Source organism: Theropithecus gelada, chromosome 19 (genome assembly GCF_003255815.1).
Source record: "Theropithecus gelada isolate Dixy chromosome 19, Tgel_1.0, whole genome shotgun sequence".
Lineage (NCBI taxonomy): Eukaryota > Metazoa > Chordata > Mammalia > Primates > Cercopithecidae > Theropithecus > Theropithecus gelada.
In genome coordinates this window covers 8,810,806-8,830,755 of record NC_037687.1, presented here as the reverse complement: position 1 = coordinate 8,830,755, position 19,950 = coordinate 8,810,806, and the positions used below count along the sequence as shown (strand labels likewise).

At 46.9% G+C, this 19,950-nt stretch overlaps 1 protein-coding gene across 1 annotated transcript in view; it reads left to right on the top strand.

The window, feature by feature from the left end:
- Positions 1-877: 877 nt before the first annotated feature.
- MUC16 (mucin 16, cell surface associated) overlaps positions 878-19,950 on the top strand; it is a 144,822-nt gene continuing 125,749 nt past the window's right edge. The window contains exons 1-3 of the mRNA XM_025367835.1: positions 878-10,292; positions 12,075-12,179; positions 14,845-19,927. Coding sequence (XP_025223620.1) covers positions 878-10,292; positions 12,075-12,179; positions 14,845-19,927 — 14,603 coding nt within the window. The remainder of the gene's footprint in view (positions 10,293-12,074; positions 12,180-14,844; positions 19,928-19,950) is intronic.

Below are 19,950 nucleotides of genomic sequence, written 5' to 3'. Positions count from 1 at the left end.
CCTCCCTCCCTCCCTCCCTCCCTCCCTCCCTCCCTCCCTTCCTTCCTTCCTTCCTTCCTTCCTTCCTTCCTTCCTTCCTTCCTTCCTTCCTTCCTTCCTTCCTTCCTTCCTTCCTAGACGGAGCTCTTATTGCCCAGGCTGGAGTGCAGTGATGTCATCTCGATTTGCCGCAACCTCTGCCTCCCAGGGTCAAGTGATTCTCCTGCCTCAGCCTCCCAAGTAGCTGGGATTGCAGACACACGTCACCACACTCAATATTTATTTTTATTAAAAAAATAATTTTTACTTAGTTTTAAAAAATTAAAAATAATTTTGCATTTTTAGTAGAGACGGAGTTTCTCCATGTTAGTCAGGAGGCTGGTCTCAAACTCCCAACCTCAGGTGATCCTCTTGCCTTGGCCTCCCAAAGTGCTGGTATTACAGGCGTGAGCCACCGTGCCCGGCCTAGTTCCTGGTTTCTAAGACCATACACACACACACACACACACACACACTCAGAGAGAGAGAGGATCATTAAGACATGATACACTGAGACATTCTATCCTGCAGACAGTAAGAATCTGTTAAAAAGTTTGTAGGGAAGAATTGAGATCGTCAGTGTTTATTTGAGGAAATTGTCTGTGGTTGCGCCATCCTTTCCTTTCTCTCCCTGAGATTTAGTCTTCTCAATCAGAAGGGTTGCACAATTCCCCCAACCCCCATACATACAGCAGCTCTTCTAGACACAGGTTTTCTCAGGAGAAATGCAGGGACCCCAGCCATATCTCCCACCCTGAGACATTTTGGAGGTTCCGGGAGCTCAGAAGCTCTGCAGAGGCCACCCTCTCTGAGGGGATTGTTCTTAGACTTCCATCCAGAGGCAAATGTTGACCTGTCCATGCTGAAACCCACAGGCCTTCCTGGGTCATCTTCTCTCACCCACTCCTTGATGACAGGGAACAGGAGCAGTAAAGCCACACCAGAAATGGATTCAGGACTGACAGGAGCCACCTTGTCACATAAGACATCTACAGGTGCAATCATAGTGATGGAACATACTCTGCCCTTTACTTCCCCAGCTAAGACCTTGGCCAGTCCTGCGTCTTCGGTTGTGGGAAGAACCACCCGGTCTCTGGGGGCGATGTCCTCTGCTCTCCCTGAGTCAACCTCTAGAGGAATTACACACTCCGAGCAAAGAACCAGCTCATCGCTGAGTCCCCAGGTCAATGGAACTCCCTCTAGGGACTCTCCTGCTACAAGCGTGGTTTCACAATTGAGTTCCCCAAGGACCAGGACCAATTCCACAGAAGGAAATTTTACCAAAGAATCATCTACCTACACACTCGCTGTAGAGACCACAAGTGGCCCAGTCACTGAGAAGTACACAGTCCCCACTGAGACCTCAACAACCGAAGGTGACAGCACAGGGACCCCCTGGGGCACAAGATATATCCCTGCAAAAATCACATCTCCAATGAAAACATTTGCAGATTCAACTGCATCCAAGGAAAATGTCCCAGTGTCTACGACTCCAGCTGAGTCCACAGTTACTGACTCACATACTCCAGGAAGGACAACCCCATCCTTTGGGACAGTTTATTCTTCCTTCCTTGACTTATCGTCCAGAGGGACCCCAAATTCCAGAGGTGGAACAAGCCTGGAACTGACTCCACCAACCACTGGATATCCCTTCTCTTCTCCTGAACCTGGCTCCGCAGGACACAGCAGAATAAGTACCAGTGCGTCTTTGTCATCATCTGCTTCAGTTCTCGATAATAAAATATCAGAGACCGGCATATTCTCAGGCCAGAGTATCACTTCCCCTCTATCTCCTGGGGTGCCCGAGGCCAGAGTCAGCACAATGCCCAACTCAGCTATCCCTTTTTCCATGACACTGAGCAATGTAGAAACAAGTGCTGAAAAGGTCAGAAGTACAATTTCCTCTCTGGGGACTCCATCTACATCCACAGAGCAGACAGCAGAGACTATCCTTACCTTCCGTGCCTTCGCTGAGACCACGGATACACCTGGCACACACATAGCCAAGACTTTGGCTTCAGAATGGTCAGGGAGTCCAGGTACCCTCAGTGGCACCAGCACTTCAGCGTTGACAACCACATCTCCATCTACCACTTTAGTCTCAGAGGAGACCAACACCCATCACTCCATGAGTAGAATGGAAACAGAAGGAACTTTGAATACATCCATGACTCCACTTGAGACCTCTGCTTCTGGAGAAGAGACCGAAATGACTGCCACCTTGGTCCCCACCCCAGGTTTTACTACCCTTTACAGCAAGATTAGTAGTCCATCTCAGGTCTCTTCATCACACCCAACAAGAGAGCTCAGAACCGCAGGCAGCACCTCTGGGAGGCAGAGTTCCAGTAGAGCTGCCCACAGGAGCTCTGACATCCTGAAGGCAACCACTTCCAGCACCTCAATAGCATCGTCATGGACCAGTGAAAGCACAGCTCAGCAATTTAGTGAACCCCAGCACACACAGTGGGTGGAGACAAGTCCTAGCATGAAAACAGAGAGACCCCCAGCATCAACCAGTGTGGCAGCCCGTGCCACCACTTCTCCTGTTCCTTCAGTGGTGTCTGGCTTCACCACCCTGAAGACCAGCTCCACTAAAGGGATTTGGCTTAAAGAAACATCTGCAGACACACTCATCGGAGAATCCACAACTGGCCCAACCACCTATCAGTTTGCTCTTCCCACTGGGATTTCAATGACAGGAGGCAGCATCACAAGGGGAAGGCAGGGCACAACCCACCCACTCAAAAGAGCCACAGCATTATCTGAGACATCCACAGATTTGACTCTGGCCACGAACGGTGTCCCAATCTCCATGACTCCAGCAGTTAGCAAGATGGCTGCTGGCTCAAGTCCTCCAGGAGGGACAAATCCATCGTATACAATGGTTTCTTCTGTCATCCCTGAGATGTCATCTCTAGAGTCCCCAGCTTCTAGGGAAGGAACCAGCCTGGGACTGACTCCATTAAACACTAGACATCCCTCCTCTTCCCCTGAACCAGACGCTGCAGGACCTACCAAGATAAGCACCAGCGTTCCTCTGTTGTCATCTGCTTCAGTTCTTGAGGATACAGTGTCAGCGACCAGCACATTCTCACACCACAGAGTCACCTCATCTATGACCACAGGGACTCCTGAAATCTCAACAAAGACAAAGCCCAGCTCAGCCAGTCTTTTCTCCATGACCCTAAGTAATGCAGCAACAAATCCTGAAAGAGTCAGAAATGCAACTTCCCCTCTGACTTATCCATCTGCATCACGAAAAGGGACAGCAGGGAGTGTCCTCACCCTCAGCACCTCTGCTGAGACTACAGACTCACCTAGCATCCACCCAATTGGGACACTGGCTTCAGAATGGTCAGAGAGTCCTAGCACTCTCAGCCTCCCAAGTGTCTCTGGAGTGAAAACCACATTTTCTTCATCTACTCCTTCCACTCATCTATTTACCGGTGCAGAAGAAACAGAGGAAACTTTGAATCCATCTGTGTCTCAACCTGAGACTTCTGTTTCCAGAGTAAGGACCACCTTGGCCAGCACCTCTGTCCCCACCCAAGTATTCCCCACCATGGACACCTGGACTACACGTTCAACTCAGTTCTCTTCATCCCACCTAGTGAGTGAGCTCAGAGCCACGAGCAGTACCTCAGCTACAAACTCAACCAGTTCAGCTCTTCCTAAAATATCTCACCTCTCTGGGACAGCAGCAATGTCACAGACCAATACAGGCACGTTTAATGACTCTGCTGCACCCCAAAGCACAACTTGGCCAGAGACTAGTCCCAGATTCAAGACGGGGTTACCTTCAGCAACAACCACTGTTTCAACTTCTGCCACTTCTCTCGCTGCTACTGTAGTGGTCTCTAAATTCACTTCTCCAGCAACTGGTTCCACAGAAGCAACTTCTATCAGGGGACCATCAACAGCCATCCTCACAACAGAGACCACGAATGGCCCAGGCACTATGGCTATGGCTTCTACCAACATCCCAATTGGAAAGGGCTACATTACTGAAGGAACATTGGACACAACTCATCTGTCCATTGGAACCTCAACTTCCTCTGAGACATCTACAGATTTTACCATGGCCAAAGAAAGTGTCTCAATGTCAGTATCTCCATCTCAGTCCATGGATGCTGTTGGCTCAAGCACTCCAGGAACGACAAGCCAATTGGTTGGCACATTTTCTGATGATGTCTATCATTTAACATCTGGAGAAATTCCAATGCCTAGAGGTGGAGCCAGTTCAGCTCTGACTCCACAAATGACTGCAACTCACCCTTCATCTCCTGAGCCTGGTTCTGCTAGAAGCACCTGGCTTGGCATCTTGTCCTCATCTTCTTCTCCTACTCCCAAAGTCACAATGAGCTCCACATTTTCAACCCAGAGAGTCACCCCAAGCATGACAATGGACACAGTTGAAACTAGTGAACGGAACACACCCAACTTACCTTCCATGACTTCCTCGACACCAAGTAATATTCCAACTAGTGGTGCCGTAGGAAAAAGCACCCTGGTTCCCTTGGACACTCCATCTCCAGCCACATCAGTGGAGGCATCAGAAGGGGGACTTCCGACCCTGAGCACCTACCATGAATCAGCAAACACACCCAGCATCCGCCTCGGAACACACGCTAGTTCAGAAAGTCCAAGCACCATCAACCTTACCATGACTTCAGTTGTAAAAACTGGCTCTTACACACCTCTCGCCTTCCCCTCAATAGAAACCCACATTCATGTATCAACAGCCAGAATGGAAACAAATGAAATTGCTTACTCTTCTGGGTCTTCACCTGAGATGACAGCTCCTGGAGAGACTAACACTGGTAGTACCTGGGCCCCCACCACCTACATCACCACTACAGATCCTAAGGATACAAGTTCAGCTCAGGTCTCTACACCCCACTCAGTGAGGACACTCAGAAACACAGAAAACCATCCAAAGACAGAGTCCACCACCCCAGCTGCTTACTCTGGAAGTCCTAAAATCTCAAGTTCACCCGATCTCACCAGTCTGATCACAAAAGCATGGACCATCACAGACACAACTGAACACTCCACTCAATTACATTACACAAATTTGGCAGAAAAACCATCTGGATTTGAGACACAGTCAACTCCAGGACCTGTCTCTGTAGTAATCCCTACCTCCCCTACCACTGGAAGCAGCACATTGGAACTGACTTCTGATGTCCCAGGGGAACCCGTGATCTTCACTACCAGTGAGCAGACCACAATCACTCTCCCCATGGCAACATGGCTGAGTACCAGTTTGACAGAGGAAATGCCTTCAACAGACCTTGATATTTCAAGTCCAAGTTCACTCATGAGTACATTTGCTATTTTTCCACCTATGTCCACACCTTCTCATGAACTTTCAAAGTCAGAGGCAGATACCAGTGCCATTGGAAATACAGATTCAACCACATGGGATCAGCACCTAGGAATCAGGAGCTTGGGCGCAACTGGAGACTTAACAACTGTTCCTATCACCCCACTGTCAACCACGTGGACCAGTGTGATTGAACACTCAACACAAGCACAGGACACCCGTTCTGCAACGATGAGTCCTACTCATGTGACACAATCACTCAAAGATCAAACATCTTTACCAGCCTCAGCATCCCCTCCCCATCTTACTGAAGTCTACCCTGAGCTCGGGACACAAGGGAGAAGCTCCTCTGAGGCAACCACTTTTTGGAAACCATCTACAGACACACTCTCCAGAGAGATTGAGACTGGCCCAACAAACGTTCAATCCACTCCATCCATGGACAACACAACAACAGGGAGCAGTAGTAGTGGAGTCACCCTGGGCACAGCCCACCTTCCCATAGGAACATCATCCCCAGCTGAGACATCCACAAACATAGCACTGGAAAGAGGAAGTTCTACAGCCACTGTCTCCATGGCTGGGACTGTGGGACTCCTAGTTACTAGTGCTCCAGGAAGAAGCATCAACCAGTCATTAGGAAGAGTTTCCTCTGTCCTTTCTGAGTCAACTACTGAAGGTGTCACAGATTCTAGTAAGGGAAGCAGTCCAAGGCTGAACACACAGGGAAATACAGCTCCCTCCTCCTCTCTTGAACTCAGCTCTGCTGAAGGAAGCCAGATGACCACAAGCATCCCTCTACCCTCATCTCCTCCAACTCCTGATGTGGAATTCATAGGGGGCAGTACATTTTGGACCAAGGAGGTCACCACAGTTATGACCTCAGACATCTCCAAGTCTTCATCAAGGACAGAGTCCAGCTTAGCTACCCTTATGTCCACAGCTTTGGGAAGCACTGAAAATACAAAAAAATTCAGAACTGCCTCTATGGATCTTCCATCTCCAACTCCATCAATGGAGGTGACACCATGGAGTTCTCTCACTCTCAGTAACACCCCCAAGACCACAGATTCACCTGACCTCAGCCATGGGGTGCACACCAGCTCTACAGGGACTTTGGTCACTGACAGGCCATTGAATACTGGTGTCACTAGAGCCTTCAGATTGGAAAACAGCTCCAGCACCTCTTCTGAGTCCCTGTCTGTGGGAACCAGCACTCACACATCCATGATTTACACAGAGAAGAGTGAAGTGCCTTCTTCAATACGTCCCCAACCTGAGACCTCAGCTCCTGAAGCAGAGACCACTTTGACTTCCACTCCTGGAAACAAGGCCACAAGCTTAACATTGCCTTTTTCATCCATTCCAGTGGAGGAAGTCATTTCTACAGGCATAACCTCAGGACTAGACATCAGCTCAGCACCCATGACACATTCTCCCATCACCCCACCAACAATTGCATGGACCAGTACAGGCACAACTGAACAGTTCACTCAACCACTACATGCAGTTTCTTCAGAAAACGTTTCTGGGCAGACACAGTCAACTCCATATGTCAATGCTGTGGCAGTGTCTGCTTCCCCTACCCATGAGAACTCAGTCTCTTCTGGAAGCAGCACGTCCGTTCCATATTCCTTAGCCTCACTTGAATCCTTGGATTCCACAATCAGTACTAGTTTATCTGAGGCATTGTCCTCAGCTCATTCTGGGGTTTCAAATCCAAGTTCAACTACGACTGAATTTCCACTCTTTTCAGCTGCATCCACATCTGCTGCTAAGCAAACAAATCCAGAAACAGAGACCTGTGGCCCTGAGAATACAGCCCTGAGTACTTTGAACACTGATGCATCTTCAGGCACAGGTCTTTCTGAGACTTCTGTGGGGGCAACTATCAGCTCTGAAGTCCTTCTTCCAATGACCGTAACTTCCAGATCAGATGTTTCTGGCCTTAAGTCTGAGAGTACTGCTAACCTGAGTTTAGGCACAGCCTCTTCAGGAGGGACCAAATTAACTAGGACAATATCCCTGCCCACTTCAGAGTCTTTGGTTTCCTTTAGAATGAACAAGGATCCACGGACAGTGTCAATTCCTTTGGGGTCCCATCCAACTATTAATACAGAAACAAGCTTCCCAGTAAACAGTGCAGGTTCACCTGGCTTGTCCACAGTAGCATCAGATGTAATTGACACACCTTCAGATGGGGCTGAAAGTATTCCCACTGTCTCCTTTTCCCCCTCCCTTGATAATGAAGTGACAACTATCTCACATTTCCCAGAAAAGACAACTCATTCATTTAGAACCATTTCATCTCTCACTCCTGAGTTGACTTCAAGAGTGACACCTACTCCTGGAGATTGGACCGGTTCAGCTGTGTCCACAAAGCCCACAGAAGCCAGTTCATCCATTACACTGGGAGAGAGAATGACAATCACCTCTGCTGCTCCAACCACTTCCCCCATAGTTCTCACTGTTAGTTTCACAGAGACCAGCACAGTTTCACTGGATAATGAAACTACAGTAAAAATCTCAGATATCCTTGAGGCACAGACAACAAATGAGCTCCCCTCACATAGCAGTTCTTCCTCTGATCTGATCAACACCTCCATAGCTTCTTCAACTATGGATGTCACTAAAACAGCCTCTATCAGTTCCACTAGCATCTCAGGAAGGACAGCAAGTTCCTCTCCATCTCTCTTCTCTTCAGATAGATCCGAGGTTCCCACATCTACAATAGAGACAAATACAGCCACCTCTCCATCTGTTTCCAGTAACACCTATTCTCTTGATAGAGGCTCCAATGTGGGTGGCACGCCATCCACTTTACCACCCTTTACAATCACCCACCCTGTCAAGACAAGCTCGGCCCTGTTAACCTGGTCTAGACCAGTAGGAACTTTCAGCACCATGGTCAGCACTGACACTGCCACCGGAGAAAATCCTACCTCTAGCAATTCTGTGGTGACTTCTGTTCCAGCACCAGGTATATGGACCAGTGTAGACAGCACTACTGACTTACCTGCCATGGGCTCTCTCAAGACAAGTCCTGCAGGAGAGACACACTCACTTCCAGCATCAACTATTGAACCAGCCACTGCCTTTACTCCCCATCTCTCAGCGACAGTGGTCACTGGATCCAGTGCTACATCAGAAGCCAGTCTTCTCACTCTGACTGAAAGCAAAACCATTCATTCTTCATCACAGACCCCAACTACAACCACCTCTGGAGCAAGCTGGGAAACTTCAGCTACTCCTGAGAGCCTTTTGGCCGTCACTGAGACTTCAGACACAACACTCACCTCAAAGATTTCAGTGACAGATACCATCTTGTTTTCAACTGTGTCCACACCACCTTCTAAACTTCCAAGTACAGGGACTCTCTCTGGAGCCTCCTCCCCTACTTTACTCCCGGACACTCCAGCCATCCCACTCACCACCACTGAGCCAACAAGTTCATTAGCTACATCCTTTGATTCTACCCCACTGGTGACTATAGATTTGGATAGACTTGGCACAGTCCCAGAGACTACCCTGACCATGTCAGAGACCTCAAAAGGGGATGCACTGATTCTTAAGACAGTAAGTAACCCAGATAGGAGCATCCCTGGAATCACTATCCAAGGGGTAGCAGAAAGTCCACTCCATCCTTCTTCCACTTCCCCCTCTAAGATTGTTGCTCCACAGAACACAATCTATGAAGGTTCGACCATCATGGCACTTTCTACTTTGCCTGCAGGAACTACCGGTTCCCTTGCATTCGTTCAGAGTTCTGACACCTCAGAGACAACAGCTTTGGTGAACTCATCAGCTGGGCTTGAGAGGGCATCTGTGATGTCACTAACCACAGGAAGCCAGGGTTTGGCCAGCTCTGGAGGAGTCAGAAGTGGGTCCACTCACTCAACTGGAGCCAACACATTTTCTTCTCTCCCTCTGACCATGAACCCAGGTGAGGTTACAGCCATGTCTGAAATCACCATGAACAGACTGACAGCTACTCAATCAACAGTGCCCAAAGGGATACCTGTGAAGCCCACCAGTGCTGTGTCAGGGCTCCTAACACCTGTCTCTGCCTCCTCAAGCCCATCAAAGGCCTTTTCATCACTGACTACAGCTCCCACAACTTGGAGGATCCCACAGTCCACTTTGACCTTTAAGTTTTTTGAGGTCCCAAGTTTGGATACTAAGTCTGCTTCTTTACCAACTTCTGGACAGTCTCTGAACACCATTCCAGACTCAGATGCAAGCACAGCATCTTCCTCACTGTCCAAGTCTCCAGAAAAAAACACAAGGGCAGGGATGATGACTTCCACAAAGGCCATAAGTGCAAGCTCAGTTCAATCAACAGGTTTTACTGAAATCCCTGAGAAATCTGCCTCCCCTTCTATGGCAGGACATGAACCCAGAGTTCCCACTCCAGGAACAGGGGACCCTATATATGCCTCAGAGAGCATGTCTTATCCAGACCTGAGCACGGCATCATCATCTATGACATCGACCCCTCTTGCATCAAAACTCACAATTCTCTTCAGCACAGGTCAAGCAGCAAGGTCTGGTTCTAGTTTCTCTCGCATAAGCCTATCCACTGAGAAAGAAACCAGCTTTCTTTCCCCCACTGCATCCACCTCCAGAAAGACTTCACTCTTTCTTGGGCCCTCTGTGGCAAAACAGCCCAACACATTGGTGGATCTTCAGACTTCAGCTCTGACACTTTCTCCAACATCCACTCTAAATATGTCCCAGGAGGAGCCTCCTGAGATAACCTCAAGCCAGACCACTACAGAAGAAGAGAGAACAACAGCTGAAACACAGACATTAACCTTCACACCATATGAGACCCCGACATCCTTGTTACCTGTCTCTTCTCCCACAGAACCCACAGCCGGAAGAAAGGGTTCTCCAGAAACATGGGCAAGCTCTATTTCAGTTCCCGCCAAGACCTCCTTGGTTGAAAGTAAGAATGCCCTGCTCCTTCCCCAAGTGTGCTGGGGATGAATCTGGAAATAAACTACATCGTTTTAAATTTTTCAAACTTTTATATTTGAAAATATAAATATTTTAGGTTCAGGGAACATGTGCAGGTTTGTTATATAGATAAATTGCATGTCATGGGGGCTTGGGGTACAGATTACATCATCAGTTAGGTAATAAGCCTAGTACCTGGTTGGTAGATTTTTTTTTATCCTCTCCTTCCTCCCAGTCTCCACCCTCAAGTACACATGTCTCCATGTGTACTTAAGGTTTAGTTCCCACTTATAAGTGAGAACATGCGGTATTTGTAAATTACATCTTTATTTTTGCTAACCTTGAACTGAAATTTAGCATTTGTTTTATTGATGAGTAGAGGTAACAAAACAAACCACATTAATCCTAGCAGTACCTGTGCCTTTGCCCACAGCAGAAATTCCAGACACTTTCGTATCTTATGACAGTTGTTGCAAGTACTTTTAAATATCATGTATGACTTTATTCATAATTATGGTGATTATTAGGCTTTTCAATATATCTTACTTAACGAGTTAGTAAAAGAAGTGCCTGTATTATTATATTACATTTGTTTATTAAGATTTTGATAACATTTCAATATAATCATTTCTTTCATTTTCTAAATTTTAGATTCAGGGGTATATATGCAGGTTTGCTATGTGGATAGACTGCATAATGGTGAGGTTTGGCTTCCAGTGAATCCATCATCCAAATAGTGAATGTTGTCCCAAGAAGTAGTTTTTCAATCCTCACTTCACTTTCAGCCTCCTCTATTTTGGAGTCCCAGTGTCTATTATTTCTATCTTTATATCCACATGTACCCATTATTTAGCTCCCACTTATAAATGAGAACGTGCAGCATTTAATTTTCTGTTTTTGAGTTATTTTGCTTAGGTTGATGGCCTTCAGCTCCATCCATGTTGCTTTAAAGAACATGATTTCATTCTTTTTCATGGCTGTGTAGTACTCCAAGGTCTATGTGTACCAGATTTTCTTTATCCACAATGATTTTGTTTGTAATCGAATATTTTATATTGTTATTTTATGTTTTATTCTACATTTTTATTTTAATTTATAAAGGAATTCATATAGTTCACAAGCCTGTCAAAGGGACCTATAATAAAAAGAGGCTAAGAATCTATACTCTAAACAGAATGTTACTCCATTTTATTTCATTTATTTTTAAAGAGACAGTCTCACTCTCTCATCCAGGCTGGAGTGCAGTGGAGTGATCATAGCTCACTGGAACCCTGAACTCTTGGGCACAAGCAGTTCCCCTACTTCATCCTCCAGAGGAGCTGGGACTACAGGTGCACGTCACCATGCCCAGCTAATTTTAAAAATTATTTTGTAGAGATGGTGTCTCGCTATCCTACCCAGGCTGGTCTCAAACTCCTGGGCTCAGGCGATCCTCCCACTTTGACCTCCCAAAGTGTTGAGATTACAGGGGCGAGCCACTGTGCCTGGCCACTTGTCACATTTTAATTTGTGATTACTTATAAAATGAACCCCTTCCCATCTGAGATCTGTCAGTCTTTCTCATGATGGTGCCTAGTGTCTGCTTTCTACCATGTCCAGTTAGACTGGGGTTTGATGGGAGGTCACCTGGGCAGCTGTCCAGCTCACTCACTGGGCTCTGGAGCCTCTGAGTTAAAGCAAAATAGAAAGATCAGTCAATGTAAAGAAAGTGCAAAAACTGACCTACTGAAGTAATGGATAGCTCAACCTTCCTATTGCCCTTTTCTTCCAGCAACTGATGGAATGCTAGTGCCCACTACAAAGATGTCAAGTCAGGCAGCACAAGGAAATTCCACATGGCCAGCCCCAGCAGAGAAGACAGGGACCAGTCCAGCAGGTACATATAGATCTTGTTTCCGTTTCTGCTCTGCTAATGTCACCCAAGCCTTTTTTTCTTTTCTTTTCTTCTCTCTTTCTCTCTTTCTCTCTTTTTCTCTTTCTTTCTTTCTTTCTTTCTTTCTTTCTTTCTTTCTTTCTTTCTTTCTTTCTTTCTTTCTTTCTTTCTTTCTTTCTTTCTTTTTCTTTTTCTTTCTTTCTTTCTTTCCTTTCTGTTTCCCTTTCTTTTTCTTTCTTTCTTTCTTTTCCTTTCTTTCTTTCCTTTCTGTTTCCCTTTCTTTTTCTTTCTTTCTTTCTTCTTTCTTTCTTTTTCTTTTGAAATTTTTATTTTTTTATTTTTATTTTTTCACCCAAGCCTTAAGGCCAGTTTGGGCCACATAGTGACATCCCATCTCTACAAAAAAAAAAAAATTAATAAAAAGACGATAAGTTGGGCATCGTGTAGGCCTGTAGTCCCAGCTACTCAAGAGGCTGAGGTGGGAGGATAGCTTGCTGCTAACTGAAAGTGCTACTTATTGATTCTGGGAAGAAAAAATATACAAGGCTTCAGTTTCATTATTTTATAAGTGAATGCTAGCAACTATTCTTTTCCTTTCTTTCTTTCTTTTTCTCTCCTCTCCTCTTCTCCTCTTTTCTTTCTCTCTCCTCTCCTTCTCTTCTGTCTCTTTTCTTTTCTTTTCTTTTCTTTCTTCTTTTGTCTTTTATTTTTGAGACAGGGTTTCATTCTGTCACCCAGGCTGGAGTACAGTGGTGTGTACTCACTGCGGTACTCACTGTACTCACTGCAGCCTCAAATTCCTGGACTCAAGTTATCTTCTCACCTCAGCCTCCTGAGGAGCTGGGCAGCTGTCCAGCTCACTCACTGGGCTCTAGAGCCTCTGCCCTATGCCCAGTTTACTGGGGTTTTTTTGAAAAAAAATTTTTTTTTTTTTTTTTTTTTTTGTAGAGATGGGGGTCTCACTATGTGACCCAAGCTGGTCTTAAACTCCTGGCTCCAAGAGATCCTCCCACCTCAGCCTCCCAAAGTGCAGGGATTATAGGTGTGAGCCACTGTGCTCAGCCTGGACAGCATTTTTTTTTTAAACAGGGTCTCCCTCTATTGCCCAGGCTGGAGTGCAATGACGTGATCATGGCTCACTGCAGCCTCAGCCTCCCCAGTCTCAAGCAATCCTCCAACTTCAGCCTCCCCTAGCAGCTAGAACTGCAGGTGATCATCACCAATAAGACTGGTTAATTGTGTATGTGTTTCTTAATTTTTCTGTAGAGATAGTTCTCACTATATTGCTTGGGCTGGTCTCAAACTCCTGGGCTCAAGCGATTCGCCCACCTCGGCCTCCCTAAACACTGGGATTACAGGCCTTGAGCCACCACACCCAGCAAGGACTAGGTTTTAAAATAGATTCCTAGGCTGGGTGCGGTGGCTTATGCCTGTAATCCCAGCACTTAGGGAGGCCGAGGTGGGCAGATCACGAGGTCAGGAGTTCGAGACCAGCCTGGACAACATAGTGAAACCCCATCTCTACTAAAAATACAAAAAATTAGCTGGGTATAGTGGCACACACCTGTAATCCCAACTATTCGGGAGGCTGAGACAGGAGAATCCTTTGAACCCAGGAGGCAGAGGTTGCACTGAGCCGAGATCATGCCATTGCACTCCAGCCTGGATGACAGTGCAAGACTCCATCTGAAAAAAAAAAAAGGTTCCTTTGACTTCTTGACACTCTTCTCTGAGGCTATGGGTCATTTTTCCCCATAGATGTTACTAACTGAACACTTCTGTTGCTTCAGCTTACTAATTTACATGATCAATAGCCAATTAATTCAGCAGGAGAGAATGCTACAGAGTCGATTCTCTCTGTACTTTCTTCTGGTCCAGAGTGAAGGATCTTTCTAAATCAGAGACCATCACTTGTTCACAGGAAGGGCACAGGTGAACTTGAGATGGCAAACGCTGCCTTTGTTACTACAGAAGAAGGGATTATGGATTGAAGTCCTTCGCAGGGCCAAGTTGCTTAGAAAAATGTGCAAAAGGGTCCCTAGGAGTGCTCTTGGGACATCACATTTTTCTCACTCCTGTAGCAGGTAGATGTTATTTTCCTGAAGGACAGGGAAAGGATTCAGAGGAAGGAATGAATTTGAAAGAAAATGAAGGTGAAGAGAAAGAATGAGCTCATCTCCCTTATCCTCTTTCTTCTAAAATCCTTAAGTAGCTTTGCACTGAACTAAGATTTGGGGGAACCTAGAGGAGGCTGAAAGTTGTAAGCTAAAACTGGTTTAGCAAGGGCGAGCTCCAAAGACAAAAGTGGAAATAGTTTAGGGGTAGCCTCTTGCATGGGTGAAGCCCTAGTTCATCACATCCTCCCTTACACGGAAAGCCCTTTTATATGGGGCATTGGGAAAAACTGAGCTAAAGATGACAATTTCTCCTGAGCAAACCAGATGGTCAAACCTCTAACCTCACCATCTCCCTTGAAATGTTTAATGTGTTCCCTGGTGTCCAGAGGCTTAAAGTGTGAGAATTAAAAGCTCAACATTTTCTTTCCCAGGGAAGGAGGAAATAGTTTTAATTGAAATCCCAGGAGGAAATGAATGATAGTGTCAAACAAAAAAAACCTCATCTTCTGTACCACTTGCATATACTCTACTGACGTACTTTCTAATCACAGGCACATCCCCAGGAAGCCCAGAAATGTCTACAGCTCTCAAAATCATGAGCTCCAAGAAACCCAGCATCAGTCCAGAGATCAGGTCCACTGTGAGAATTTCTCCTTGGAAGACTGCAGAAACAACTGTTCCCATGGAGACCACTGTGGAACCAGTCACCCTTCAGTCCACAGCCCTAGGAAGTAGCAGCACCAGCCTCTCTCACCTGCCCACAGGAGCCACATCAGCAACCAAGTCACCAACAGAAAATATGATGGCTACAGAAAGGGTCTCCCTCTCCCCATCCCCACCTGAGGCTTGGACCAATCTTTATTCTGGAACTCCAGGAGGGACCAGGCAGTCACTGGCCACAACGCTCTCTGTCTCCTTAGAGTCACCAACTGCTAGAAGCACGACAGGGACTGTTCAGCAAAGCAGTCCAGAATTGATTTCGAAGACAACTGGAATGGAATCCTCTATGTGGCATGGCTCTACTGGAGGGGCCACAGTAGACACACATGTCTCTCTGAGCACATCTCCCAATATCCTTGAAGACCGTGTAACCAGCCCAAACTCTGTGAGCTCAGTCACAAATAAATCCAAACATAAAACCGAGACATGGGTCAGCACCACAGCCATTCCCTCCACAATCCTGAATCACAAGACAATGGCAGCTGACGAACAGACAAGTCGATCTGTGGATGAGGCTTATTCATCAACTAGCTCATGGTCAGATCAGACATCTGGGAGTGACATCACCCTTGGTGCATCTCCTGATGTCACAAAGACATTATACATCACCTCCACAGCACAAACCACCTCACTAGCATCTCTGCCCTCTGGAGACCAAAGCATTACCAGCCTCACTAGTCCCTCAGGAGAAAAAAGAAGCTCTGTGTCATCTGTCACATCCCCTGTGGAAGTGAGCATCATGAATGTAACCACAGCTCCTACCCCAGGTATCTCCACCACCATCACCACCATGGGAACCAACTCAATCGTGACTACCACACCCAGCCCCGAAGTGGGTGTGAGTACCATGGACAGCACCCCGGACACACAGAGGCACACATCTTCTACAGAGCACCCTCCCACCTGGTCCTCCACAGCTGCATCAGATTCCTGGACTGTCACAGACATGGCTTCAAACTTGAAAGTCGCAAGTTCTCCTGGAACAATTTCTACAATGCATACAACTTCATTCTTAGCCTCAAGCACTGAATTGGACTCCATGTCTACTCCCTATGGCCTTATAACTGTCACTGGAACCAGCCTGGTCACTCCATCCTCTGATGCTTCAGCTGTAAAGACAGAGACCAGTACCAGTGAAAGAACATTGAGTCCTTCAGACACAACTGCATCTACTCCCATCTCAACTTTCTCTCCTGTCCAGAGGCTGAGCATCTCAGTTCCTGACATTTTAAGTACAAGTTGGACTCCCAGTAATACAGAAACAGAAGATGTGCCTGTTTCAATGGTTTCTACAGATCATGCTAGTACAACGACTGACTCAAATATGCCGCCGTCTACTTTTCTGTTTGATTCTCGGTCCACTCTTGACTGGGACCCTGGGAGATCTGTGTCATCAGCCACAGCCACTACCTCAGCTCCTCACGGGGCCACAACTCCTCAAGAACTCATTTTGGAGACCATCATCAGCTCAGCTACCTCACAGCTGCCCTTCTCTACAGGGGACGTTACAAGTGTAGTCACACCAGCTGCAATGGTAAGGAGCTCTGGAGTTACTTTTTCAAGACCAGGTCTGACAAGCAAAAAGGCAGAGCAGACTTCTACTCAGCTTCCCACCACAATTTCTGCACATCCAGGGCAGGTGCCCAGATCAGCAGCAACAACTCTGGATGTGATCCCACACACAGCACAAACTCCAGATCCAACTCTTCAGAGACAAGGGCAGAGGGCTCTTACAACAGAGGCAAGAGCTACATCTGACTCCTGGAATGAGAAAGAAAAATCAACCTCAAGTGCACCTTGGATCACTGAGATGATGAATTCTGTCTCACAAGAGACCATCAAGGAGGTTAACAGCTCCTCCAGTGTATTAAGGAGCCTGAATACACTGGACATAAGCTTGGAATCTGCGATGACTTCATCCCCAAGTTGGAAAAGCAGCCCGTATGAGAGAATTGCCCCTTCTGAGTCCACCACAGACAAAGAGGCAATTCACCCTTCTACAAACACAGTAGAGACAAGAGCATGGGTCACAAGTTCTGAACATGCTTCTCATTCTACTGTCCCAGCTCACTCAGAGTCATCCAAACTCACATCTCCAGTGGTTACCGCCTCCACCAGGGACCAAGCAATAGTTTCTGCATCAGCAACCACAAGGCCACAGTCTACAAGGACTGGAACAGAGCCTAATTCCTCCTTGACTACTGAACTGAAGGATTTCAGCCCTTACATGGACCCCAGCTCAACCACACAAACAAGTATTATCTCTTCCCCAGGTTCCACTGCGATCACCAAGGGGCCTAGAACAGAAATTACCTCCTCTAAGAGAATATCCAGCTCATTCCTTGCCCAGTCTGTGAGGTCATCAGACAGCCCCTCAGAAACCATCACCAGGCTGTCTAACTTCCCTGCCACGACAGAATCTGGAGGAATGACTCTCACTATGCAAACAAGTCCACCTGGCGCTACATCACTAAGTGCACCTACTTTGGATACATCAGCCACAGCCTCCTGGACAGGGACTCCACTGGCTATGACTCAGAGATTTACATACTCAGAGAAGACCACTCTCTTTAGCAAAGGTCCTGAGGATACATCACAACCAAGCCCTCCCTCTGTAGAAGAAACCAGCTCTTCCTCTTCCCTGGTACCTATCCATGCCACAACCTCACCTTCCAATATTTTGTTGACATCAGAAGGACACAGCCCCTCCTCTACTCCACCTGTGACCTCAGTTTTCTGGTCTGAGACCTCTGGCCTGGGGAAGACCACAGACATGTCAAGGATAAGCTTGGAACCTGGCACCAGTCTACTTCCCAATTTGAGCAGCACAGCAGGTGAGGTGTTATCCACTTATGAAGCTTCCAGAGATACAAAGGCAATTCATCATTCTGCAAACACAGCAGTGACGACTATGGAGGCAACTAGTTCTGAACATTCTCCTGTCCCAGTCCATACAAAGCCATCCAAAGCCACGTCTCCATTGGTTACCTCCCACATCATGGGGGACATCACTGCTTCCACATCAGTGTTTGGCTCCTCCGAGACCACAAAGATTGAGACAGTGTCCTCTGTGAACCCAGGACTTCAGGAGAGAAGCACATCCCAGGTGGCCAGCTCTGCTACAGAGACAAGCACTGTCATTACCCATGCATCTAGTGGTGATGCTACTACTCATGTCACCAAGACACAAGCCACTTTCTCTAGCAGAACATCCATTCCAAGCCCTCATCACTTCAAAACTTCTACCAATGCATTTACAAATGTGAGCACCAACCCTTCTACCTCTCTGATAATGGCAGAATCTTCAGGAGTGACCATCACCACCCAGACAGGTCCTACTGGAGCTACAACACAGGGTCCATATCTCTTGGACACATCAAGCATGCCTTACTTGACAGAGACTCCATTGACTTTGACTCCAGATTTTATGCAATCAGAGAAGACCACTCTCATGAGCAAAGGTCCCAAGGATGTGTCATGGACAAGCCCTCCCTCTGTGGCAGAAACCAGCTCTCCCTCTTCCCTGACACCTATCTTGGTCACAGCCTCACCTCCTGCCACTTACACATTACGAGGGCGAAGTACATCCTCTCCTGTTTCTGTGACTTCAGTTCTCACCTCTGGACTGATGAAGACCACAGATACATTGAACACAAGCATGAAACCTGTGACCAATTCACCTCAAAGTTTGAACAACACATCAAATGAGATGCTGGCCACTTTGGAAGCCACCACAGACATAGAGACAATTCATCCTTCCATAAACAAAGCAGTGACCAATATGGGGACCACCAGTTCAGCACATGAACTGCATTCCACTCTCCCAGTCAGCTCAGAATCATCCACAGCCACATCTCCAATGGTTCCTGCCTCTGCTGTGGGGGATGCTCTTGCTTCTACATCAACACCTCATTCTGAGACCACAGACACTGAGGGAGAGCCAACATCCTCCCTGACTGCTGAACAAAAAGAGAACAGCACCCTCCAGGAGATGAACTCAACTACAGAGTCAAACATCATCCTCTCCAATGTGTCTGTGGGGACTGCTACTGAAGCCTCCAAAGTGGAAGTCCCCTCTTTTGATGCAACATTCATACCAACTCCTGCTCAGTCAACAAAGTTCCAAGATATTTTCTCAGTATCCGGCAGTAGACTTTCAAACTCTCCTCCCATGACAATATCTACCCACATGACCACCACCCAGACAGGGTCTTCTGGAGCTACATCAAAGATTCCACTTGCCTTAGACACATCAACGTTGGAAACCTCAGCAGGGACTCCATCAGTGGTGACTGAGGGGTTTTCCCCCTCAAAAATAACCACTGCCATGAACAATGATGCCAAGGATGTATCACAGACAAGCCCTCTCTTTGAGGAGGAAGCCAGCTCTCCCTCTTCTCAGGCACCTGTCCTTGTCACAACCTTACCTTCTCCTGTTTCTTTCACATTGCAATGGCATGGTACCTCCTCTCCTGTTTCTATGTCCTCAGTTCCTACTTCTTCACTGGTAAAGATCACAGGCAAGGTGGACACAAGCTTAGAAACGGTGACCAGTTCACCTCAAAGTATGAGCAACACTTTGGATGACATATTGGCCACTTCACCAGCCACCACAGATATAGAGACAACACACTCTTCCATGAACACAGCAGTGACCAATGTGGGGACCACTAGTTCAGCATTTGAATCACATTCTACTGTCTCAGCTGACCCAGAGCCATCTAAAGTCACATCTCCAAATGTCACCACCTCCACCATGGAAGACACCACAATTTCCAGATCAATTCCTAGATCCTCTAAGACTACAAGAATTGAGACTGAGACAACTTCCTCCCTGACTCCTAAACTGAGGGAGACCAGCATCTCCCAGGAGATCACCTCGTCCACGGAGACAAGCACCGTTCCTTACAAAGAGTTTACAAACATTAAGAGAGAGC